The following is a 26,352-nucleotide window of genomic DNA, read 5'->3' on the forward strand; positions in this document are numbered from 1 at the left end:
AGCTTTGTTTTCATTGTGCATGTTCTTACAGGCAAAAGAAATATTTATAATAATCATTTTTATTTGTAACCATACAGTTAAATTATGTATATTTATGTGGTGACAGAAGCTGTAGAAATTCATATTATCAAGATGTGATTTTATATATATTTGTTGCGAGGGGGGCGGGACAGCTCATGTAGAAACATATCTGAACATCTTAAAATTTGCTATTATTTAAAGCATACTATTAAATATAGTGTAGTACTATAATAATAGTGTAGTACTATTAGCATACTACACTTATCTTTCATACTTGTGATCAGTATCCTTGATTGGGATCCAGTCATATCAAAATTCTAGAGAGAAAGCATTCTCCAGTCCTTGAAATGCTTACATTTTTCTTTAAAACCTGTGTGTTTTTGATTGACTTTTAGTGTGGGTAAGAGGAAGTTATTGCCATCACTGTAACTTTGTTGTCTTTTTCTGTATTATTAATGATTATATGTTTTTTCTGAGTTTTTTCTTTCTTGAGTGAATTATAATGTTTTTATTTTTCAATGCAGTGATTAATAGTGCTGAAAATCCTATAAAATACCTGATAATTACATATATTAGGCACTTACCATACCAAACACTTGTGTTAAATACTTTTTGCACATTTCTCATGGATAATTCACAACATCCCTCTGAGATAGATCCTATTTCCCCCTTCATGGGGCAAACTCCATCTCATGTAAGAAAAGAAATATGCAGAAACATAAAGATATAATTTCGTTTAATTCAGTTTCAAACACCAGATTTTGAGGTCCCAAATAAAAGTTCCAATGTTCATTTTTAAAATAGTTTGATTTTCAGACATTGATTCATTTTAGTAAATTTTCAGAGTAAATATTGAATTTTAAAAACACATACTCTCTGCTATTTATGTGAGAAATATTCTAACTTGTTCTTCCCCTTTTTCTGCTTCGTCTGCTTCTTTTTTCTTTTCTCCTTCTTTTTTTTAATGCATCGTCCTCAGGATGTTTTTATCTAATTGCCTTTTACAAACTAAGATATAAAATTCCTTTTTTTTTTAATTGGAAACCGTTTTCTCCCTATTGACAATATAAAAGGCTACCATTTGTTGTATGTGCACTAAATATCAGGTACGATGCTCAATATTTTACTTCATTATCTCAAGGGATTTTCCCAACAACCTTACAATGGAGGTACTGTAATTATCATCCCATTTTACACATAAGGAAATTGAGGTTCAGAGACGTTAAATTACTTGCCCAAGATCAGAAAGTCATTGGTAGAACTGGGATTCAAACATATGTCCATCTGACTCAAGCTTGTGATTTAACTACTACATTATATTACTGCTATAGAATTTTCCGTTTTCTGTGTTTTTCTGTACACAAATGTCATTACTCTTTCAAGTAGAATTCAGCAATATGAATATTGTTTTTCAGCTGTGAGTAGCAGAGTGCCCACTGGTTCAAACAGTTCCTCTCAGACGGCAGAATGTCTTACACCTGAGCCCTGTTCGCAGTCTCCAAGCAATGTGGCTTCCCAGTCTGTGCCTCCTGTGTATCCTTCAGTTGACATCGATGCACATGTGAGTAGACTGCTTTATTTATTTATTTAATTTATTTGGCTGTGTCGGGTCTTAGTTGCAGCATACGGGGTCTTCGTTGTGGCATGCGGGATCTTTCATTGTGGCGCATGGGCTTCTCTAGCTGTGGCGTGTGGGCTCCAGAGTGCCCAGGCTCAGTAGTTGTGGCATGTGGGCTCTCTTTGTTGTGGCCCATGGGCTCTAGAGCGCAAGGGCTCAGTAGTTGTGGCGCGCAGGCTTAGTTGCCCTGCGGCATGTGGGATCTTAATTCCCCGACCAGGGATTGAACCCTTGTCTCCTGCATTGGAAGGTGGATTCTTAACCAGTGGAGCACCAGGGAAGTCCCTAGACTGCTTTATTTAAATTTATTTTGCACATTCTGATTTTCTTTGGAAAGGAAAAGATTCATTGTACATTAATTGTGAAAATAAATATTATTTGCTCTTCAATCAATAACCCCATTGTAAATAGAAAAAAATCTAAGTTTTTTTTTCCTTTTCCTAGACTGAGAGCAACCATGACACAGCATTAACACTAGCTTGTGCAGGTGGCCATGAAGAACTTGTATCTGTACTCATAGCGCGAGATGCTAAAATTGAACACAGAGACAAAAAAGGTAAGAAATGTTAGTGAGAAAGTTGGAGAGTAATTATATCAGAAAACAATTCGTTTTTTACTATCAATAAGTGGTTCCTAGACTATTCAGTGAAAAAATGGGTTCACATATTTCAATTAAGAATATCTGGATTTGTTAATCTTCAGAGCCAAATTATTCTTCAAAAATTCAGAAATTAGACTGTAGATCATCAAGGAAGCAAGTTGTGTTTAGCTTTCTCCTTAATCTAAAAGTAGAGCATGCAGAGGTATCAAAGTTTATTATGAGTATAAACTTTAATATTTTGTTTGACTTAGCATTTTCTTTTTATCAGGTGTTTATGGGGTTTTGTCACTAACAAATTAGGGTTTAAAGCAGTTTTATGTTAAATGATTATAAGTATCTGCCCTAAAGACCTTTTCCTACTAAAATAATAGAGAATTAAAAACAGTGCCTTAATATGTTAAAAAACACAAATTTGACTGAGATTTTTATTTCCTGATTTAGGTTTCACACCACTGATCCTGGCAGCAACAGCAGGACATGTTGGAGTTGTTGAAATCCTTTTGGATAAAGGTGGAGACATAGAAGCACAATCTGAACGAACTAAGGATACTCCGCTTTCATTGGCATGTTCTGGTGGACGTCAGGAAGTATGTTAATGTTAATTTTCATTTCGTAAACATTTTACTTGTATTTAAATATGCATATGCTTAGTAATTTAGCTACATGAATAAAACTTGCATGTGTTTTGACATGTTCTATATATTAAATTTAATGAGAATAGTAAATGCCCTTTTAAAGAATGTTTCTTGCCTTTCAGGCAAAATAAAAATTCTCATCATCCTTACGTTTATTGGGATTCAATAGAGCACAGTCCTAACACATGAAATGCAAATTTATCACTCAATAATTGAGGAATAGAAACAGTAACAACTTGTTATTTCAGTATAATTGGAATTTCATAGCTCTGAATTCCTTGATATGAAATTGAATTCATTTCTGTAGTGCTGATATTTGAATATTTAGGGTCTAATTAAAATGTTAGGTATTTAGACAAGGAAGTTATAGGTCCCATTTCTTTGTGCTTCCTTCATTATAAGATGGACCCTTGGTGTAAACTAGATTTCTCTGTTCATATTTTACTTTGTAGGTAGTAGACTTGCTGCTGGCTCGGGGTGCAAATAAAGAACATAGGAATGTGTCTGATTATACACCACTGAGTCTAGCTGCATCTGGAGGATATGTTAATATCATTAAGATTCTGCTTAATGCTGGGGCAGAAATTAATTCAAGGTATCTATCACCTGTTTATTTTATTACTCATGATTAGTAAATTATTACCTTGGAATTAAGTGCTTTCCCCTAAATATTTGGACAGATACCATTTTTAATTAAGATAGTACTAAAGTTGCAAGGCCAACAATTATTCCTATAATGTGCTTATAAGTAATCAAAGCTTATTTCAGCTAACGTTGCTGTTTTTAAAGAGGTTTCATTTCAGAAAACACTGTTATATATAGTTGGAAATTTATGGCCTCTGAATAGGGATTATGTTTTAAATTGTGAGATTTTCCTATTTCTAATTATTAGTCTAAACAAATAAAATCTATTCATTGGAGTTAGAAACCTTTCTTCTTACTGAAGCTTTTTCATTTTTTATGTTCTCTATGCTTTTTAAGAAAGCAATAGGCAACATATTATTTTAATTTTCTAAGCACATTTCCCCCCTTAGGACTGGGAGTAAACTAGGTATTTCTCCCCTGATGTTGGCTGCAATGAATGGACATGTTCCTGCAGTGAAACTGCTGCTTGATATGGGTTCAGACATTAATGCCCAAATAGAGACCAATCGGAACACAGCTCTCACCTTGGCCTGTTTCCAAGGACGAGCAGAAGTAGTGAGTTTGCTTCTGGACCGAAAAGCCAATGTTGAACATAGGGCAAAGGTAAGCATTTTATAACTTGTCATCTACTTCAGATATATTTTTAATAGAAAGAGCAACTTAAATTGAATGTACTATTTTAAATTGTCATAAGTTAAAACTGATGCCCCAATGCAGGACTGAAGAATAGTTCTATACAATGTGTCACTGACCATTGGTCAGTGGCAGACTATCACCATTCATGACTTTTATTAAAGACAGTGAAGAAAAATAGAATCAGTACTTTTTTCCACCTTCAGCCTTGAGTGGCTTTTTATTAATCCTCCAGTTTGCAACTTTTGAATGTAGTAAATTCTTCTGTAGTAAGATATGTTTGTAGTAGGATTATTTTGTATAGTCCTTTAATGTAGATTTTTAAAGAACTCCTTTAATGAGGCATGTGCTTACCATTGGTAAAAACTCCAATCAAAAAAATTGCTGCAGGGACTTCCCTCGTGGCTCAGTGGTTAAGAATCCACCTGCCAATGCAGGGGACACGGGTTGGATCCCTGGTCCAGGAAGATCCCACATGCCGCAGAGCAACTAAGCCTGTGCACCACAACTACTGAGCCCACGCACCACAACTACCGAGGCCGTGCACCACAACTACTGAAGCCCACGTGCCTAGAGCCCGTGCTCCACAACAAGAGAAGCCACCACAATGAGAAGCCTTCACACCACATCAGAGAGTAGCCCCCACTCGCCACAACTAGAGAAAGCCCGCACAGCAACAAAGACCCAATGCAGGGACTTCCCTGGTGGCGCAGTGGTTAAGAATCCACCTGCCAATGCAGGGAACACGGGTTCAAGCCCTGGTCTGGGAAGATCCCACATGTGCTCCACAACTACTGAGCCTGTGCTCTAGAGCCCACAAGCCACAACTACTGAGCCTGTGTGCCACAACTACTGAAGCCCATGTGCCTAGAGTCGGTGCTCCGCAACAAGAGAAGCCACCGCAATGAGAAGCCCGCACACCGCAACAGAGTAGCCCCCGCTGGCTGCAACTAGAGAAAGCCCGTGTGCAGCAACGAAGACCCAACACAGCCAAAAATAAATAAATAAGTTTGTTTTTTAAAAAAAAGCAAAAAACAAAAAAGACCCAATGCAGCCATAAATAAATAAATAAATAAAAGCATGACTATAAAAAAAAATTGCTGCATAGATTATACAATTAAGACAACTAAAACCTAATCTGACCACGACAGATTACTTTTTGTATTACAAGTATTCAGTGTGACCCATTTATATATTAGAAGTCCTAAAGAAAGCCATATTATTTTGGTAATGATACCAGTAGGAAGAGTCTTCTGGTGAAATGTTGGAGACTAATGAGCAAAGACACATGCATAAAATTTATAAAATGATATTTTAATCTATTTTACCCAAGTTTGAGTAGCATTTAAGGAATTTATCCTGGGTTATTTAGCAGACTGCCTTTTCAGATAGAGTATATTCTAAACAAGATAGAGTATATTCTAAACAAAGTTTTCCCATTGAACATTGTGCCATATTTAATTTTCTTTTTATTCGTTTTAATATTTCTGTTTGTTGTGCAGAGAAGTTATTGTCTCATGTAAATTTATAACAGTAGAGATGTTATGAAATTGTTTATTTTTTTAGCATGAGGGTAGTATAAGAGAAATCATTCTAGCATGTCTAACTGAACCTAACAATTTTCACTTGCTGTTTAGTAAAGCTTAAGAGTGAATGTTGCTTAGCTCTCTTGTGAGAGAAAATCAGAAATAGAATACACATATAAGTCAATTGTTTCAGTCCCTTAAAGAAATCAATATAATTTACTCACATAATTTTTTGGTTTAAACAGACTGGTCTTACCCCCTTGATGGAAGCTGCTTCTGGAGGATATGCAGAGGTTGGAAGAGTTCTCCTAGATAAAGGAGCAGATGTCAATGCCCCCCCTGTGCCTTCCTCAAGAGATACTGCTTTAACAATAGCAGCGGACAAAGGTCACTACAAATTTTGTGAGCTCCTGATTAATAGGTGGGTAAATTTTATATTTATTTATAGAATTTCTATGATCCCTTTCACTTTTCAGAGCCTTTACAGTTAATAAAATTGTTTTACTTTATTGACATTTTAAAGAACAGATTATTTGTTTGCTATTTTATAAAAGATGAAAGACAAATTAGAGAAAAATAGAAAAAGTCAGCCTCTTCCCATAGGAAACAAACCATATTAACATTATTTGATTTTTATAGGGGAGCCCATATTGATGTTCGTAACAAGAAGGGAAACACACCACTTTGGTTGGCATCCAATGGTGGTCATTTTGATGTGGTGCAGTTGCTAGTGCAAGCAGGTGCTGACGTGGATGCAGCAGATAACCGGAAAATCACACCTCTTATGTCAGCATTTCGCAAGGTAACTTGATGTGGGGGAAAAAGGGTAGAATTTGTTTAAAACTACTAAATTTTAAGTTGAAATCATGTGAGAAAGATAAATTGGTCTTGAGGAATTGACTCTGTTCCTATATACAAACCTTTGCTGTCTTTCCACTTTCTTTGTGGCCAAATCTAAGAGCTATATGGTAGTTCCCTATAAACAACTTCATTGTTAAATCACTTGGTGTCTTGACTAGTTTTGTTATGTTTTTGTACATAAAACGTGAGATTTAAGGACAGATATTATATGTAGATGAATGTTTTCTCTACCTAAAGAACAAAAACAAGTGGACTCTCATAAAAATTTATTATACCTCCTGTATATATTAAGGCTTACTTATCTGCTCTATTTTACAAAGCTTTCCCATTGCAATTGTGATAAAATGTAAACTACTTAACGTGGCTTACAAAGCCCTGCATGATATGGCTCATGCCAGCCTCAAACCAATCATTTCTATTCCCCTTCCCCTTTGGTCACTACACTTCAGCCACTGGCCTAGAATGCACTAAAATTTTAAATTCCTGAGGGCCTTTGCTCACTGGTTTTCTTTTCCTGAAATGTTCTTTCCCTTACTCTTCACCTGGCTCACTTCTCTTCATCCTTTAATCTACTCATCCTTAAAAATCACTTCTCAGAAAGTCCTTTTCTAACTCCCAATCTGAAAAGTTTCTCTTGTTCTCTTTTATAGTTCACTGTTATTTTCCTTATCTCATTTTGTAATTATACATTCAAACATGTATTACTTTTTTAATGCCCATCTCCCCAGTCAGACTACAAGATCTATGAAGGCTAAGATTCATGACTGTCTTTTTCACCAGTGTTTATACCCAGTTGTTCAGCTCAGTGCCTAACACATACTAGATGGTCAGTGAATAGCTATTGAATGAGAGCAGTGTAAGTTATGAGTCTTAAAAGAAATCTTAAATATTTCCCTTTTTTTTTCAATTTTTTTCTTTCCTTTTAATTGAGGTATAATTTATATATAGTAAAAACACAAATCTAAGGTACATGAATTTTGATAAATGCATTCACCTATGTAACCCACACTCCATAAAGATATAAAATACTTCCATAATCCTAGAAAGTTTCAGCATGCCCATTCTCAGTTAATTCCCTGCCCCAGAGGCAACCACTTTTCTGATTTTTGTCACCATCAGACTAATTCTTTTTTTTTTTTTTTTTTTTTTTGCCGCACCATGCGGCGTGTGGGATCTTAATTCCCCAACCAGGGATCAAACCCGTGCCCCTTGCAGTGGCAGCGTGGAGTCTTAACCACTGGACTGCCAGGGAAGTCCCCCCATCAGACCAATTCTTGAAGGTTAAACGAACTTTAGTAGGAGGGGAAACAATGCAAGTTTGGTTATGTTAAAATAGATGTACTTATAATTGATTACAGATCATCCAGCCCCTGATAATGGCATTTAGAAAGTGTTTTACCTAGATTCAAGTCATAGAACTCAAGATAAATATGACAACCTACCTCGTTTAGTTTTGTAAGATAGAGCCAAAATAATGCTTTGAAACCTAGAATATCCTCTTTGTTTTCGGACTAATTTCCCTTTTATATTGAGATTCATTTCACATCACCAATTTTTATTTTACTAATAGATTTATACTACTAATAGATTTATTCTAGGAGATATTTTTTTTAAAGTTTGTCTATTTTCAATGGGATGTGGGCAGATTAAATTCAGGAGAAATGTCGTTTGGTCCACCATATATTTCCCAGCATGTTGTACTTATCGTTTTCTGATTATAAACTCAACGCTGTTTTTATTTTCATAATTTCAATTTTAAGTTTCGTAAACTCTGAAGTGTTACTGTACCTTTTACCCTTAAGTTTTTAAGCATATGGGCCAATTTTCAAAGTATTCTTTTGTGTATTTTTCGTTATACTTCTTACAGGGTCATGTAAAAGTTGTTCAGTATTTGGTGAAAGAGGTCAATCAGTTCCCTTCTGATATAGAATGCATGAGATACATAGCAACAATCACAGATAAGGTAGGTGTAATATGCTGTTGAAGCACATTTTTGTTCTTTGTGGAATTACATGCCAGAGTATATGTTAGCAGCCCGTTCTTTTCATCCTCTATGAGACTGATCATCTGATTTTTCTATGCTTTAGTTTCCCCATTTGCAAATGAAGAATGGGTATAATATTCTTTATAAATTATTTTGAGATTTCTTTCCTATTATGGACCATAATTACAGTGACTGCAGCTAAAGTTTATTACTAGACTATTAGCCTGATTAGAAAATTTTCTAAGAACACAAACTTTTTAGAAAATGGTACCTTATTTTGATTTTTCAATCAAAGACTAGACTCAAAGGATAGCTTAATTTGGTTTAGTGAATATTCAGTAATTTGAGGTTTTAAGCCCTGAACTTTGGTATACTTATCAGCTCAAGTTTTATTGGCCTGTTTATGTGTTCCTATATTTATATAATTCCATTTTCCACTATAGGAACTGTTGAAAAAATGTCACCAGTGTGTTGAGACAATTGTGAAGGCTAAAGACCAGCAGGCTGCAGAAGCAAATAAGAATGCAAGTATTCTTTTAAAGGAACTTGATCTGGAAAAGGTGAGTGGGAAAAATAATTTTCCTTATCAGAAATGGTTGAAAATCTAGTAGAATAAATTTGCCACTGATATGACCATAATCTTAACAAAATCTCTTTTTAAAAAATGATTAATAGATTATCAAACTACCATCAATTTTTTGATTCTGACCTATACATAAAAAATATTTTTAACCATGTAAGTGAGGAATTAGTTTTTGAGCAGATCACAATTTTCCAAATGACATTACTGCCTAAGTGGTTTTAATATTAGTCTGGGAAGAAATTTTTTAAAACATTGGAAATCTTTTGTTTATTATAAGATCTGGGCTATAAGTGGTTTATTAGATCCTTAATTAAAGAGTAAGTGTCTAAGTTTCCTAGGATGTGTGGTAGTATAATGGAAAAAGTTAAAAAAAAAAAAAAAAAGGTCGCTTTTCTGAGGCTCAGTGTGCTTACCTTGAAAAGGAGGGTGTTGTTATGAACCCAGAAGTTATATTAAAAGAATAAATAGCATAATCAAGTAGAGTTATTATAGGAATGCAGGAGATAGCTTAACATTAAGATATTTTGTTGATGATAAAAGGAAGGAAAAAGATCATTTTGAGAGATGCTAAAATTTTGACATCAGTTTTTAGTTTATTTAAAAAAAAAACAAAACTTGTAAGTTAAAAACAGAAGAAAAAATTGCTTACAAATCAATGAGAAAGGGACTTCCCTGGTGGTTCAGTGGTTAAGACTTCGCCTCTAATCCCACATGCCTCGCGGCCAAAAAACCAAAATATAAAACAGAAACAATATTGTACAAATTCAATAAAGACTTTAAAAATGGTCACAAAAAAAAAAAACCATTGAGAAAAAGATAACTTGCCCAGAATGAAAAATGATCACACAAATGGGCAATTCACAGAAGAAATATAAATGTTCAATAAGTAGATGGAGAACGCTCAACTTCATGAATAAACAAAGAAATGCACAGTGAAAGAGTGATTTAAATTTCTTTTACCAGATTAGGAAAACTTAAAATTTAAAGGTTTGATAATAGATATTGATGGCTAGGGTGTGGAGAAATTAGCATTCTAGTATGATTTTTGATGTATGGTATAAATTAATATAACTATTAATGGAGATGATTTGACAAATGCATTAAATTAAAAAGGGTGCATACCTTTACTCCAGTCACTCCTCTTCTAGAAATTTAGCCTAAGGTAAATACTTTGACAAATGCTCAAAGATGTGAATATACAAAAGGACATTCACTGTTAAATTGCTTATAATAGGGGCAAGGGTATAAACCTTAAAGTTTTATCATTAGGAAATTAAATAAATTTTAATACCTCCATGATAAACTTGATTACAGTTAAAATCAGAAGGGGAAAAATAATATTCATTTTAAAATGAAGTTTGAAGTTTGATGACTACTAAGGTCCCTCCTATGTTCTATAATTTTTATTTTTGTGTAACTACCCAGGGATATGGTCAGCAATTCCTTAAACAGCCGTTTTGCTCTTATGCCAACCGAGTGATGAAACTGCATATTCAGTTAATAATTATTTTTTCTCTTAATCCTCAGCCCCTTTTTCATTTACATAGGGTGTTGACAGACTTTTTATTTTTTTATTCTTTATTTTTTTAATTTTAATTTTTAAATTTTTTTGGTTTCACCTCGTGGCTTGTGGGATCTTAGTTCCCCAACGAGGGACTGAACCCAGGCCCTTGGCAGTGAGAGCGCAAAGTCCTAACCACTGGACCACCAGGGAATTCCCAACAGACTTTTTCTATAAAATGCTGAAGAGTAAATATTTTAGGCTTTGTAGGCCCATACGATCTCTGTCATAACTCCTTGACTCTGCTGTTGTAGCACGAAAGCACCCATAGACAATGCCTAAATGAATGTGTTCCAATAGAACTTTATTTATGGACATCAAAATTTTAATTTCATAATATTTTCACATGTCACAAAATATTCTTCTTTTTATTTTTTCAACCATTTAAAATGTAAAAGTTAGTCTTAACATTCAGGCCATAGTTTGCTGACGCCTGATTAGATAAATAAAAATGTCAAAGAGTAACTTATGACTCAGAATGGTAAATTATAGTTTTGAGAAAAATGCTTTACTTAATTACCAGGACAACTGGACTTCATTGACAGATTCTTATGGTGAGCCTTTTTTAGATAATTTCCATACAAATATGAGTAATTTGATGTGTTTTCTGTTTGTTTCGCATTTTCATTATGATGTGAAGCGACCATTACCATGTTCCCCTGTCTGAAAAAAAAATATTTTCTAGTACTAACCAAAGCAAAACTATAAAGTAAGACAAAAATAATTTCTGTAATGGCCTCCTGTGGATATTTTCATAGTGAAATTTGTTAATACCTTATAAAGAGCATAATAGCTGCATTTTATTTTATTTTTTTTAACATCTTTTTTTTTTTTTTTTAAAGGAATTCCTTTATTTTTATTATTTATTTATTTATTTATTTATTTTTGGCTGTGTTGGGTCTTCGTTTCTGTGCGAGGGCTTTCTCTAGTTGCGGCGAGCGGGGGCCACTCTTCATCGCGGTGCGCGGGCCTCTCACTATCACAGCCTCTGTTGTTGCGGAGCACAGGCTCCAGACGCGCAGGCTCAGTAGTTGTGGCTCACGGGCCTAGCTGCTCCGCGGCATGTGGGGTCCTCCCAGACCAGGGCTCGAACCCGTGTCCCCTGCACTGGCAGGCAGACTCCCAACCACTGCGCCACCAGGGAAGCCCCCTTAACATCTTTATTGGAGTATAATTGCTTTACAGTGGTGGGTTAGTTTCTGCTGTATAACAAAGTGAATCAGCTATACATATACATATATCCCCATATCTCCTCCCTCTTGCTTCTCCCTCCCACCCTCCCTATCCACCCGTCTAGGTGGACACAAAGCACCGAGCTGATCTCCCTGTGCTATGTGGCTGCTTCCCACTAGCTATCTATTTTACATTTGGTAGTGTATATATGTCCATGCCACTCTCTCACTTTGTCCCAGCTTACCCTTCCCCCTCCCCCGTCCTCATGTCCATTCTCTACATCTGAGTCTTTATTCCTGTCCTGCCCCTAGGTTCTTCAGAACCTTTTTTTTTTTTTAGATTCCATATATATGTGTTAGCATACGGTATTTGTTTTTCTCTTTCTGACTTACTTCACTCTGTATTACAGTCTCTAGGTCCATCCACCTCACTACAAGTAACTCAATTTCATTTCTTTTTATGGCTGAGTAATATTCCATTGTATATATGTGCCACACGTTCTTTATCCATTCATCTGTCAGTGGACATTTAGGTTGATTCCATGTCCTGGCTATTGTAAATAGAGCTGCAATGAACATTGTGGTACATGACCCTTTTTGAATTATGGTTTTCTCAGGGTATATGCCCCGTAGTGGGATTGCTGGGTTGTATGGTAGTTCTATTTTTAGTTTTTTAAAGAACCTCCATACTGTTCTCCATAGTGGCTGTATCAATTTACATTTCCACCAACAGTGCAAGAGGGTTCCCTTTTCTCCACACCCTTTCCAGCAATAGCTGCATTTTAGTCAAACAAATGCCACATAAATCTATGGATTTGCCTATTCTGGACATTTCATATAAATGGAATCAGACAGTATTTGGTCCTCTGTGACTGGCTTCTGGCAATTCATAATGTTTTCAAGGTTCATCCATGTTGTAGCATGTATCAGTACTTCATTTTTTTTTTTTTTTAACTGCTGCATAATATCCCATTATATAGGTATACCACATTTTGTTTACCCATTTATTAGTTGATGGACATTTAGGTTGTTTCCATTTCATAGGTATACAAGTTTTTTGTTGTTTTGTTTTAACTTGGAATGCTTCATGAATTTGTGTTTCATCCTTATGCAGGAGCCCTGCTAATCTTCTCTGTGTTATTTCAATTTTTTTAGTATATATGGTGCTGAAGCAATCATGGTATACCAGTTTTTGTATGAATATGTTTTCATTGGGTATATATCTAGGAATGGAATTGCTAGATCATATGGCAGTTCTGTGTTTAACCATTTGAGAAACTTCTAGATTGTTTTCCAAGGTAGCGGCACCATTTTATGATCCTACCAGCAGTATATGAAGGCTTCGATTTCTTCACATCCTCACCGTGATTTGTTTTATCTGTCTTTTTGATTATAGCCATCCTAGTGACAGTGAAGTGGGTATCGCATTGTGATTTGATTTGCTTTTCCCTGATGGCTTGTGATATTGAGCATCTATCTCTTCATGTGTTTATTGGCCATATGTATATGTTGTTTGGAGAAACGTCTATTCAGATCCTTTGCCCATTTTTTAATTGAGTTATTTGTCTTTTCATTATTGAGTTATGAGTTCTTTATAAATTCTTGATACAAGGCCCTTACCGGATTAGCAAAAATTTTTCACCATTTTATGGGTTGTCTTTTCACTTTATTGATGGTCCCTTTGAAGCACAAAAACTTTTAATTTTGATGATGTCCAGCTTATCTGTTTCTTCTTTTGTTGCTTTTATAAATGTATGTTAAGACTGACATCTATGGGAAACCCCATGTATCATAAACAAAAATATAATTTCAGTATTTATTTTAAATTACTGCCTTATTGATAAAATGAGATACCTACTTTATTTGCAGTCAAGAGAGGAGAGCAGAAAGCAGGCTCTTGCAGCTAAAAGAGAGAAAAGAAAAGAAAAGAGAAAAAAGAAAAAAGAGGAGCAGAAAAGGAAGCAGGAAGAAGATGAGGAAAACAAACCTAAGGAGAATTCAGAGCTACCAGAGGATGAAGACGAAGAGGAGAATGATGAAGATGGTGAGAAATGAACCATCTGAAATAGTGATAAAATTCTTCTGTGTTCATCAACTTCATTTTGAGTGCTTTTTGCTCTCAAAACTCTCAAAACTAATTCTAGTTAAATATTCAGCTACTTTAATCTGAAATAGACAGTTGACTTCCATAGTAAATACTTCTAAATATTTTACATTGTAAAGTGACACAGAGAAACAGAAGGGGGAAGGCAAGCACATAATTTGAAGACATTCAGTTGTAATTTAAGTTCCCCTGTAAAAACATTATGTATGTCCTAAAAGTGATACAGTAAGAGGTTTGCCAGCTTTTCTTCAGGTTCTTCCCTACCCTCTCCTTCCCCAGATGGAAACTGGGAAGAGGTCCAGTTCCTCAATAAATTTTTAACTAAGGTTCAGTCTTGAAGCTGTATAGGGTTGGGGTCCATTACTCTCAAAGAGTTGTTTATTGTACAGTCTGGCAGTGGTTGTAGTAGGCAAATAATTTTGCTCTATTTGAATTCTAATTCTAAAATGCTATTTGAAAAATTTCTGAAATTCAAACTATATTGTGATTTTTGGTTAGTTTATGAGACTAGCATTTCAGATCTTAAGAATGTTAATGTTTTATACCAAGTTAGACATCAAAATATGATATAGTATATTTGTTCTCACAACAGTAAAGATTTCTTTATTTACTAGTGAATACTGGTAAAAGGAAAATATGACCTAAGGGTCTGAATTATTAGGTATATTCTGTCACAATTTGTTTTGAGATCTGTGGCTCTCAGTGTGATTTTTATCCTTTTTCATAATTTCAGTGGAGCAAGAAGTTCCCATAGAACCTCCTAGTGCGACCACCACCACCACAATCGGAATCTCTGCAACATCTGCAACATTCACAAATGTGTTTGGGAAAAAAAGGGCCAATGTTGTGACAACTCCCAGCACCAATCGGAAAAATAAGAAGAACAAAACAAAAGAGACCCCTCCCACTGCACATTTAATATTACCAGAACAACATATATCCTTAGCACAGCAAAAGGCAGATAAGAATAAAATAAATGGGGAACCCAGAGGTGGCGGTGCAGGTGGGAATAGTGATTCAGATAACTTGGACAGCACAGATTGCAACAGTGAGAGTAGTAGTGGTGGTAAAAGCCAAGAGTTAAATTTCACTATGGATGTGAATTCCTCTAGTGATAGGAGATACCCCTCACTGCTACTCCATTCCCAAGAAGAAAAGACAAGTACTGCTGCTTCCAAAACTCAGACACGGTAAAATTTTCTGACTTGTTAACTCTGCACCTACCTTTCCTTTTTCATGCCTGGCACAAGAACTTGAAGTAACATAAGTTGTGTTAAACAATTGAAGTCTACCATATTACCTGTCTTCAGCATTTAAAACTGAAATTCACCAGTGTCCTCCTTATCATGTGCTAGTTATGCAATGAGATTGTTAGAACTTTTAACATTCAACTTTGAAGCTGAAAATATTAGCGTTCCTTGATTTTAACTGTCATTTTTATTGATTATATATAGTCCTTCTGGCTTCTGAATCCATTTTAATACTAAAATAAATAATGGACTCTTTGCCCTATTTCTATTTTTCTGATTGTTAATAATTTGATGTGCCAAATTTTTTTTTAACAAGGTTTTTGGTTTTTTTATATAAATTTATTTATTTAATTTTGGCTGCGTTGGGTCTTGGTTGCTGCACGCGGGCTTTCTCTAGTTGTGGCGAGCGGGGGCTACTCTTCGTTGCGGTGCGCGGGCTTCTCATTGCGGTGGCTTCTCTCTTTGCAGAGCACGGGCTCTAGGCACGTGGGCTCAGTAGTTGTGGTGCGCAGGCTTAGTTGCTCCGCGGCATGTGGGATCTTCCGGCCCAGGGCTCGAACCTGTGTCCCTGCATTGGCAGGCAGATTCTTAACCACTGCGCCACCAGGGAAGCCCTGATGTGCCAAATTTTAATTCAGATACTTCAGCAAATCCCTTTGAGTTTCTATCTTACAATTTATCGTTTATTGGCCTTGATATTTCTCTTCTCAGACTTGAAGGCGAAGTGAATCCTAATTCCTTATCAACAACCTACAAGTCAGTGTCGTTGCCATTAAGCTCTTCAAACATAAAGCTGAATCTGACTAGCCCTAAAAGGGGGCAAAAAAGAGAGGAAGGGTGGAAAGAAGTTGTTCGAAGGTAAGTAGAATTAGTGTCGTCTTTTTAACTTTTCTCCTCTTGTGAGATGGTTATCCAGTTAATTAATGAATAATTTGAATGTGGTTATTATATTCAGTGGCAGTGCCATACTACATCCAGAGTAGGCTAAAGCAAAATTAGAAACAGTATGTAAATTTTGTATGCATATTTTATATGATACAAGAAATGTTGGCTTTAGAATAACAAAAAACATTTTATTAAAACATAAGACATACAGTTTACAGACAAACCATACAAAAAGGTCACAGGCTTCTTAAGGGGAAGATTCACTTGACAGCAAAGTCACAGTGCTATTTGTGAGGGCTATGATTGTTTAATGGTCCCATTTTGATTCAGACAAGTTTGTCCATCTACGGCATTTAAATAAAGTTAGACTTCGCTAGAGAATCTATATCTGCTTTTAACCAATGCAATTAGATCACCATAAAAGTGGGGGGGGGGAAGAGCCCATAAAATTAAAACTACCTTCTCCCTCAAAAAAAAAAATAAAAACAAATACCAACACCCCTGCAGCTAACTTTGACAACTCCCTTCATTCACACTGCTTTACACTTAAACCATGATGAGGGAAATGAATAAAAGCAGAGAGGAGCCACTGCTTTTAAATGTTTCACACAATCCAGAAGGTATTTCTAGCCTCTGCTCATGCTTTACAACAGGGAATCAGGATAAGATTTACGTTTGCTAATGTGCACTTAATCACCAAAGGACTAAGATGTCTGAGTTTTTGTTCTGTAATTTTTGTAAGACTTTGTGTCCATTAAAAGCAAACAAAAAAGGAAGAAGTCTTGGCAGAACAGAAGTGATGCACACTTGATGATCAGATTGATTTAAGTATTATTCATGGCCTAGTCTATGCTCTAGCTTTCAAAATAGCTAAATATATTCTTTCCAATTTGTCTACATTAGGATATTAAATTTTGATCATGAAATGTATTTTAGAGTCTACAATTGGGTATTCTTCTGGAAGGTATAGTTCAAAGTTTGAGGGTCCCTCCCTCAAGGAGGGAATCCTGGCAGCCAGCAGTGACCACATGAAAATAATGGGTGTTGCTCTCATTTGGTTCTGCCATCAAACACTGGGTTTCCGTGATAATCCTGCAGGACACCCAGGCCATCTTGTCAGATCCCAAAATCAGCCTCTTGTGTTTTCTCACACAAGTGGAAGTCCCAGGCTCCACTTGTGGATTGCTTTTTATGTACAAATCTGAGGCTTTATTTTTTATTGCTAAGTAAAGTTGTTGACACTGATAAGCTGCCTTTATTCATTTTCAGTATAGAGTTTAACAATGTGGTATGCATTATTTTAATTTTGAAAGTATCAATATATGATCATTGCAGTTTAGTTAACATGTGATAGTTTATGCAGATTTGAATGCTGAGATCATGAGTGACTTAAATATAATTTTTTTAAATGGCAGTGTGTTTTTTACCTTTACTAAATTAAATTCAATATAATAAGAGGTCAGTTTCTAAAATAAAAACTTATAATAATTTCCTCTTTAAGGTTTGAGAAATACTATTCTACAGATGTTCATGAACATACTTACTGAGACATCTTTTTTTTTTTTTAATTTATTTATTTTATTTATTTATTTTTGGCTGCGTTGGGTCTTTGTTGCTGTGCGCGGGCTTCTCACTGCGGTGGCTTCTCGTGTTGCCGAGCACGGTCTCTAGGCGCGTGGGCTTCAGTAGTTTTGGCACGCGGGCTTAGTTGCTCCACGGCATGTGCGATCCTCCCAGGCCAGGGATCGAACCCGTATCCCCTGCATTGGCAGGCGGATTCCCAACCACTGCGCCACCGGGAAAGCCCGAGACATCTTTTTTAATAGACATTTTGATTTCATAAGCTCATGTGTGGTCTTCATTTTGTAGGTCAAAGAAATTGTCTGTTCCAGCCTCAGTGGTTTCCAGGATAATGGGAAGAGGAGGATGCAACATCACTGCAATACAAGATGTTACTGGTGCCCATATTGATGTGGATAAACAAAAAGATAAGAATGGCGAGAGAATGATCACAATAAGGTAATTGTGAGATATATATATATTGTTAGTTCTATGAGGAAATTAAATTTTATTAGAAGTACATTTTTGTTAGGTATGGTACAATCAAGAATTCTATTTCATGGTAAAGATTACCTAGTTTTGTATATTTTTGATCTTGTTCTGTTTTTTGTTTGTTTTCTCCCCAGGGGTGGTACAGAATCAACAAGATATGCAGTTCAACTTATCAATGCACTTATTCAAGATCCTGCTAAGGAACTGGAAGACTTGATTCCTAAAAACCATATCAGAACACCTGCCAGCACCAAAGCCATCCATGCAAACTTCTCATCTGGAGTAGGCACCACAGCAGCTTCCAGTAAAAATGCATTTCCCTTGGGTGCTCCAAGTCTTGTAACTTCACAGGCAACAACATTATCTACGTTCCAGCCCACTAATAAACTTAATAAGAACGTTCCAGCAAATGTACGTTCTTCTTTCCCAGTTTCTCTACCCTTAGCTTATCCTCACCCTCATTTTGCCCTGCTGGCTGCTCAAACTATGCAACAGATTCGGCATCCTCGTTTACCCATGGCTCAGTTTGGAGGAACATTTTCACCTTCTCCTAACACTTGGGGACCATTCCCAGTGAGACCTGTGAATCCTGGAAACACAAATAGCTCTCCAAAGCATAATAATACAGGCCGTCTACCTAACCAGAACGGGACTGTTTTACCCTCAGAGTCTGCTGGACTAGCTACTGCCAGTTGTCCTATCACTGTCTCTTCTGTAGTTGCTGCCAGTCAGCAACTGTGTGTGACTAATACCCGGACTCCTTCATCAGTCAGAAAGCAGTTGTTTGCCTGTGTGCCTAAGACAAGTCCTCCAGCAGCAGTGATTTCCTCTGTGACAAGCACTTGTAATTCCCTGCCTTCTGTCTCCTCTGCACCTATCACTAGTGGGCAAGTTCCCACCACATTTCTGCCTGCAAGTACTCCTCAAGCACAGCTTTCTTCACAAAAGACGGAGTCTTTCTCTGCCATGCCAGCCCCCAAAGAGAAAGTGTCCACACAGGACCAGTCCATGGCAAACCTGTGTACCCCCTCTTCAACTGCCAACAGCTGCAGTAGCTCTGCCAGCAACACCCCAGGAGCTCCAGAAACTCACCCATCTGGTAGTCCCACTCCTCCCTCCAATAACACACAGGAGGAAGCACAGCCATCCAGTGTGTCTGATTTAAGTCCTATGTCAATGCCTTTTGCGTCTAATTCAGAACCTGCTCCATTGACTTTGGCATCACCTAGATTGGTTGCTGCTGATAATCAGGATACCAGTAATTTACCTCAGTTAGCTGTACCAGCACCTCGAGTTTCTCATCGAATGCAACCCAGAAGTTCTTTTTACTCGGTGGTACCAAATGCAACTATACACCAGGATCCCCAGTCTATTTTTGTGACAAATCCAGTTCCTTTAACACCACCTCAAGGCCCACCAGCTGCAGTGCAGCTTTCTTCAGCCATGAACATTATGAATGGTTCTCAGATGCACATTAACCCAGCAAGTAAATCTTTGCCACCTACGTTTGGCCCAGCCACGCTTTTCAATCACTTCAGTAGTCTTTTTGACAGCAGTCAGGTGCCAGCTAACCAGGGTTGGGGAGATGGTCCACTGTCCTCACGAGTTACTGCAGATGCCTCTTTCACTGTTCAGTCAGCATTCCTGGGTAACTCTGTACTTGGACACTTGGAAAACGTGCACCCTGACAACTCCAAGGCACCTGGCTTCAGATCACCTTCCCAGCGAGTTTCTACTAGTCCAGTTGGTAAGTTATTATAACTATCATTATGTCACAGTTTGGGGCTTTAACAACATAATCTAACCTTCCAAAATAATAAAGCATTTATTTTGCACATAATATTGCATGATCTTTTAAAGAAATGAAGGTGTGTCATAAATAGTAAAGACCCCTTAATGACTGCTGATTGAGTGGCCAAAATGTAGTTGTAGGTAAGTCACTCACATATGAGCTGCTTTATATTCTCTTTTATGATCTCTCTGCACCTCATTTCAAGGAAGTTATATCTTGTGTCAGTCCATTTTCTTAGAATTGGTATAAGATGATATTAATAAAAAAGGACTCATAGGATGCTTCAAGCATTCCAAATTTACAGACATTTTTAAAATCACAGTGATTGCCTGCATTTCTGAGATTAAAAAGTTTGGGTTACGAAGGTGTTTAGGTTACAGTCCATAATCTACATTCTTTGTTTTCAGTCTTGGGTGCTCAGAATGAATATTAAATGATGTTGTAACTCTATATTATTTACATTAGATGGAGCTGTTTGAAGAGATCCAGTCATGTATAGGTTCTTATTTAACAACAACAACAAAAAAACAATTTTGAATCAGCTGTTTGTTTCTTGAAATTAGAAATTAGCTGCTGAGGCAGTATAAGAAAGATTTAGAAAGATAAGAGGCTAGTGGTGGCTTGGAGATATTTGGAAAACCAGAATCTATTTTCCAGAGTCTAAGGGCCAAACTTTAGTCCAATCTCTTTGCTCTAGTCTGAAAAACAAATTAGAAATTGTGGCTGACCTAGAAAGGGGGTAAGAAGAACTAGTGCCACTTAGCATTTTTCTTCCAGTTGGAAAACTGTCCCGTAGCCCATCTTTCCTTTTTGCTAATTATAAACTGATCTAAGTTGTTTAAAATTTGTGAGTTTATGGATATGGCATAGCCTTAGCTTTTCTATCAGATATGTTTCCATTTACTTATCTTTTCAGGAAAACATAGCTGTTACATCATCTTCTGAATAGAAATAAAGCTTGCATAAGACAGTCTGTGGTCCAAAATATTCTCTTGGATTTTTTTTCTTCTTTTCTATAAATAGGTATCTATTTTAACTTTTCATTTTGGCAGGCTAATAAAAAGGTTTTCAAAGGCCCCAGAATGAAAGAAGAGCTCATTGCCAGTGCTCAGACTGTGGTAAAAATTAATTTTTTAATTAATCCTTGACTTGATTGGCACTAACTAATATGTGAATTTAGAGTGCCTTAGCTAGAGTTAGACTTCAGATCTCTCATATTCCAGTGTTTGAGCTCTTTGCACTCCACATTCTATATCCCAGAAGATGTGCAGATTATGAATGGCTGGAGAAAAGAAAGTCAAGGAGATCATCCATCTAGTTTGATAGCAAACAAGGTTTGGGAACCTTAATTATTCAGATCTATAACATCAAAATTATTTATTACTAGTTAAAAAATAATTTTTTAAAAAAGCAAGCATTAATCCTTGACCTTCCTTCCGGGGTCCAGGACTGATTAAGCTTGGCTTCATTTCTTAACTGCCTGGGTGGTTTCTTTTGTTGATGCTCTTCTTTCATGGATATAGTTTAGTTTTCCTAGTTTGCAGGTAAGAAATAGTGATACTTAAAAAGACGGGAAAGCATGTGGAGAAACTGGAACCTTCAAACACTGCTGGTAGAAACTTAAAATGGTACATCATTTAGAAAAACAGTTCAACAGTTCCTCAAAAAGTTAAAAAGAGTTACCATATGATGCAGTAATTCTGCTCCTAGGTATACCCAAGGGAAAACATGTTTCTACACAAAAACTGGTACATAAATGTTTATAGCAACACCATTCCTAAGAGCCAAAAAGTGGAAACAATCCAATGTCCATCAACTGATGAATGGAAAAACAAAATGTGGTATATCTATATAAGATATTATTCTTAGTATAATGTATATTCTATATTATGAGATACAATGAAAGAAATGAAGTACTCATTTGTGCTACAACATGGGTAAACTCTGAAAACATTTTGCTGAGTGAAAGAAGCCAGTCACAAAAGACCACATATTGTATCATTCTTTTTATATAAAATTTCCAGAATAGGCAAATCTAGAGAGACAGAAAATATATTAGTGGTTGCTTAGAGGTTCAGATATGGGGTAAAGGAGGATGGAGAGTGACAGATAATGCATACAGAGTTTCTTTTAGGGTAGACAAAAATGTTCTAAAATTGATTGTGCTGATGGTTGTACAACCCTGTGAATATACTAAAAGCCTTTGAATTATATACTTTATAGATGAATAAGACCTGCTTGAAAAGTTTTGAATTTTTTATGTTGATATTAACTACTTTTTTCTGAAATGAGCACCTATAATCCTTTTCCAGATCCTTGACCTCTTTCCCTAAAAATGTTCTCCAGAGAAAGCAATGGAATTTGAGAATACTGCTAAGTTCAGACTCATGCAAACTAGATAGAAACTTTGATGTAGTTTGCAGCTGTTGATTTTTTTTTTTTTAATCAGATGGAATACTGAAATTATCTTTAGTTTAATCGTATGCTTTCCTTCCTTGTTAGGAAGCAAACACTGGTAGGTTTTGTTACTCATCTTTCACAGGAAATGACTATAGTTATATAGATGAACAGCTATATTTCTAAGTGATGGGTACCACAACATGCTCTCATTTCATGTCCCCTCCAATGAAAGCTTTGAGATTTATCTAGAACATACTCCAGGTGACTGCCATTCCTAAACATTGGGCTCACATTTCTATATCTAGTCCTGCTTGGTGATATTCTTCTGGACTGTAAGAAAAAAATGGTTTGGGGGGACATACAGTATGATATAAATGGATTCTTGTTGCTGTGATCCACAAAATAAACTGCGTTCTTTCTGCTTTTTTAAAGAGGAATTAAGTAAACTTTGGACTTTCATTTTTAAAGCCTTGGCTAATTTGATGTCTTGGACCTGTTTTTATTTCAGGGTTACCGTCCATTGACCCATCAGGCAGCTCCCAATCTTCCTCTTCTGCTCCTCTGACAAGTTTTTCCGGCATACCAGGAACTCGGGTTTTCCTGCAAGGGCCAGCTCCCGTTGGGACGCCCAGTTTCAACAGACAACATTTTTCTCCCCACCCTTGGACAAGCGCCTCAAACTCATGTAGGAATCCTAGAGGAACTCTTCCCAAAGAGTCTTGAATAAGTTATTAAACCATTTGTTTCAGGGAACGCTGTATTGTAACTTTAGTAATCTAAATTGTATGCAAATACCCAAGGTTTGTTTTGCAGTCATGTCAAAAATTACCAGTCATTTATAGGATTGAAAACTTGAGAAGGGTCAGGCTATTCTTCCAAGCCAGATTTGAGATTACACTGAGACTTGGATCAAGAAAAGAGGCACTACAAGTAGTTTTATAAGACCCTTTGGGGACAGTATTGTGAAATAATTTCTTAGGTCTGAAAAGAAGTTGAATTTAAGTATCTCGTCAGTTTGGTATGATTCCTCATTTAGTTTTACATTTGAGGAAACTGTATGATTGCCATTTATAAGTGAAAATATTCCTCTGTTCTGACTTATTTCAATATTTAGAACAGATGAAGTTCTAAAAGGATTTGAACAGGATTTGATTTTTTTTAAATGAGCATCATGAGAAAATCAGTGAGTATTGGCCCTTTGGCAAGGAAAACTACCCATATTACCTGAGAGTCCCATTAAGAAACAAAGCTGTGAATTGACTCCTACAATGCTTCACTAACATTTAACCTTCCTTCCTTATGGGGAAGAATAAGGGGCTGTAGAAAGAGAAAAAAGAAAACAGCTAATAATTATAGAGGACCAGCAGCTATTTTCCAGACAATATGATAGTTACCGTGCAAACATTGCCACATTTAAAATGTGACAATATATGTTTTGAGAAGATTTTTTAGAACTACAGTAAGGGGAATTCCCTGGTGGTCCAGTGGTTAGGACTCTGCGCTTTCACTGCCGAGGGCCCGCGTTCAAACCCTGGTGGGGAAACTAAGATCCCGCAAGCCAGCAGAACTACAATAAGAATAAATACGGCCTTCTTCCTTTCTAGCCTTGTTCAGTTCAATTTGAAAAAATTCTTTAGACTAGTCTATACTTACTATATTTTTAGACTAGTTTATATTTACTACAGGCAGAAGTAGTACAGGATAATATTTATAGAACTTATATATTTTCTTTTTTTAATTTACTTATATATTTGGTTGCACCAGGTCTTAGTTGCGGGAGGCGGGCTCCTTAGTTGTGGCATGCGAACTGTTAGTTATGGCAGGCATGTGGGATCTAGTTCCCTGAGCAGGAATCGAACCTGGGTCCCCTGCATTGGGAGCATGGAGTCTTAACCACTGCTCCACCAGGGAAGTCCCTATATATTTTCATTTGAATGACCTTGTAAAATGAAATTTTTTTTCCAGAACCTATGTTGTGGAACAGATCTTTCCAACAAGGTTTCTCATATTCTTATAATTAGTTTTTATATGTAATAAAACAATAGAGAAATATTTTGCCACCAGGTGACTCTCCTATTCCATCTGTTTCTTCGGGATCATCTTCACCTCTTTCAGCCACTTCTGCCCCACCAACTTTGGGCCAACCGAAAGGAGGCAGTGCCAGTCAGGATCGAAAGATACCTCCCCCCATTGGAACAGAGAGACTAGCCCGGATTCGGCAAGGAGGGTCTGTTGCACAAGCCCCTGTGGGGACCAGTTTTGTTGCTCCTGTTGGACACAGTGGAATCTGGTCATTTGGCGTCAATGCCGTGTCAGGTACAGTTACAGCGTCCTCTGTCTGGAGGGATATCTTGAGTAAGTTGTGGGATTTTGCCATTTAAACTTAGTTCCTTACCTAAATAAATAAGCTTATTAGTTCCTGCACTTAACCAGTAAGGTTGTTTAAACCTTTGAGGAGTTCAGTCCAGTCTCAAAGTCTGGAATGTTAGTTTGGATTATACATAATAATAGATGTAATATGTATGATAGTAATATATATAAAATAATAAATACAGACTTGATTAGAAGTAAAAGATTCAAAGCATACTTCCTTTCCTTCTTAAGCTTTTCATTGTAGAATAGGACAATCATTTGATTTCTTTCAGAGAGCACTTAATCTTTTGAAGGACAAGGTAGAGTGTTTGGGGTATTCAGAGGACTCCACCCAGTTTTCCAGGAACTTGTATTTTGGTTTGCAAAGATTTTCATGAATGTGTCCTGAGCTTCTCAAAGGAATGCTTTTGATTAAATTTAGTATGAAAAAATCCAGTGGTAATGTTTTGTTATTTTATCCAAATAAATATCTAACTTTGATCTCAATTCTTCTTTCTAGAAGGCTTGTCAGGTTGGTCACAGTCTGTGATAGGGAACCATCCAATGCATCAACAATTATCAGACCCAAGCACATTCTCTCAGCATCAACCAATGGAGAGAGATGATTCTGGAATGGTAGCCCCCTCTAACATTTTTCATCAGCCTATGGTAAGCAGTTTTGTGGATTTTTCTAAAGTGAGCTGACAAACATCATTGTAACTTGTTTAACACATTGCCAGCCAATGTAGTCACATGTTAAGGAGTAATTTGTACTGAAATAATTCTCCCTTTTGGTATAACTAGTTTGTTTCTATGACTTTGCCAGATCTTTTATCCAATTTCAAAAGTGGATTATGTTGTTTACATTAGTTTGTCCTCAAACTATCCTGAAGAAGCCCCCATCTTCCCTCCAAAACCTGAGAGATTTGGGTTTTGCTGCTTTGCATTTGGCTGCCACAGCTTAGAGAGAGGCCTCTTCCTCTCTGAAAAGCTGGCTGTGAGCTCCCCATTGCCCTCTTGTCTCCTCTGAGAGCTTCCAGGCTGCCATAAAGCCAGATTGTGGCTGCAGGCAATCATGTAGAATTCCCCTTTTCTTGGCAGAAGCTTATTAGTAAATCCTAAATATGGGAAAGTTGAGGGTATTATATGTGTTCATCAAGTATTGGAAATTTCCTGATGATTTGATATTGGATTTAGTTGTTTTGTTTTTCTATTCTCATTGAAAAATGTTGCTGACGCAAATAACCACTTTTGGTTTCCCAAGACTGTACAATGGTGCTATACTTACAGGATACTCTGGAGTTCTTTGAATGAAGGGAAATAAGAGAAATCTATGCTGGTATTGTGGAATCATCATTTACAATCACTTCATGATTACACCTTTCTGCTGTTTTAGGGTCTACCAATTTCCATGTATGGAGGCACCATAATACCCTCCCATCCTCAGCTTGCTGATGTTCCAGGAGGCCCTCTGTTTAATGGACTTCACAACCCAGATCCTGCTTGGAACCCTATGATAAAAGTTATTCAAAATTCAACTGAATGCACTGATGCCCAACAGGTAAAATGGACTTAATGCTCTTTTATTTTTCAGATTTATGATGTCATTCTTTTAATTCTTTGGGTAGTGCAAGTTCTGAATATCAAAAGTCATGACATCTGACTATCTTGAACTGA

The 26,352-nt window shown here is 36.5% G+C and overlaps 1 protein-coding gene and 1 non-coding gene across 10 annotated transcripts in view; one reads left to right on the plus strand and one right to left on the minus strand.

Moving 5' to 3' along the window:
* The window catches only part of ANKHD1 (ankyrin repeat and KH domain containing 1), a 120,731-nt gene that overhangs the window by 86,484 nt on the left and 7,895 nt on the right, over positions 1-26,352 (plus strand). For 6 of the 9 annotated variants that reach the window (XM_061189683.1, XM_061189685.1, XM_061189690.1 and 3 more), the window contains 18 exons: positions 1,437-1,582; positions 2,084-2,195; positions 2,682-2,827; positions 3,328-3,470; positions 3,910-4,123; positions 5,925-6,100; positions 6,319-6,481; positions 8,408-8,503; positions 8,968-9,084; positions 13,710-13,884; positions 14,678-15,134; positions 15,906-16,052; positions 17,949-18,098; positions 18,266-19,878; positions 22,832-23,008; positions 24,388-24,639; positions 25,196-25,344; positions 26,072-26,236. In XM_061189683.1, the coding sequence (XP_061045666.1) occupies positions 1,437-1,582; positions 2,084-2,195; positions 2,682-2,827; positions 3,328-3,470; positions 3,910-4,123; positions 5,925-6,100; positions 6,319-6,481; positions 8,408-8,503; positions 8,968-9,084; positions 13,710-13,884; positions 14,678-15,134; positions 15,906-16,052; positions 17,949-18,098; positions 18,266-19,878; positions 22,832-23,008; positions 24,388-24,639; positions 25,196-25,344; positions 26,072-26,236 (4,598 nt within the window). The remainder of the gene's footprint in view (positions 1-1,436; positions 1,583-2,083; positions 2,196-2,681; positions 2,828-3,327; positions 3,471-3,909; positions 4,124-5,924; positions 6,101-6,318; positions 6,482-8,407; positions 8,504-8,967; positions 9,085-13,709; positions 13,885-14,677; positions 15,135-15,905; positions 16,053-17,948; positions 18,099-18,265; positions 19,879-22,831; positions 23,009-24,387; positions 24,640-25,195; positions 25,345-26,071; positions 26,237-26,352) is intronic. The other 3 variants (XM_061189684.1, XM_061189686.1, XM_061189689.1) reach the window with 1 other exon arrangement.
* LOC133091577 (U6 spliceosomal RNA) lies at positions 12,910-13,019 on the minus strand. The gene has a single exon (XR_009700918.1). It is a non-coding gene; the product is annotated as a U6 spliceosomal RNA (small nuclear RNA).

Source organism: Eubalaena glacialis, chromosome 4 (genome assembly GCF_028564815.1).
Source record: "Eubalaena glacialis isolate mEubGla1 chromosome 4, mEubGla1.1.hap2.+ XY, whole genome shotgun sequence".
Lineage (NCBI taxonomy): Eukaryota > Metazoa > Chordata > Mammalia > Artiodactyla > Balaenidae > Eubalaena > Eubalaena glacialis.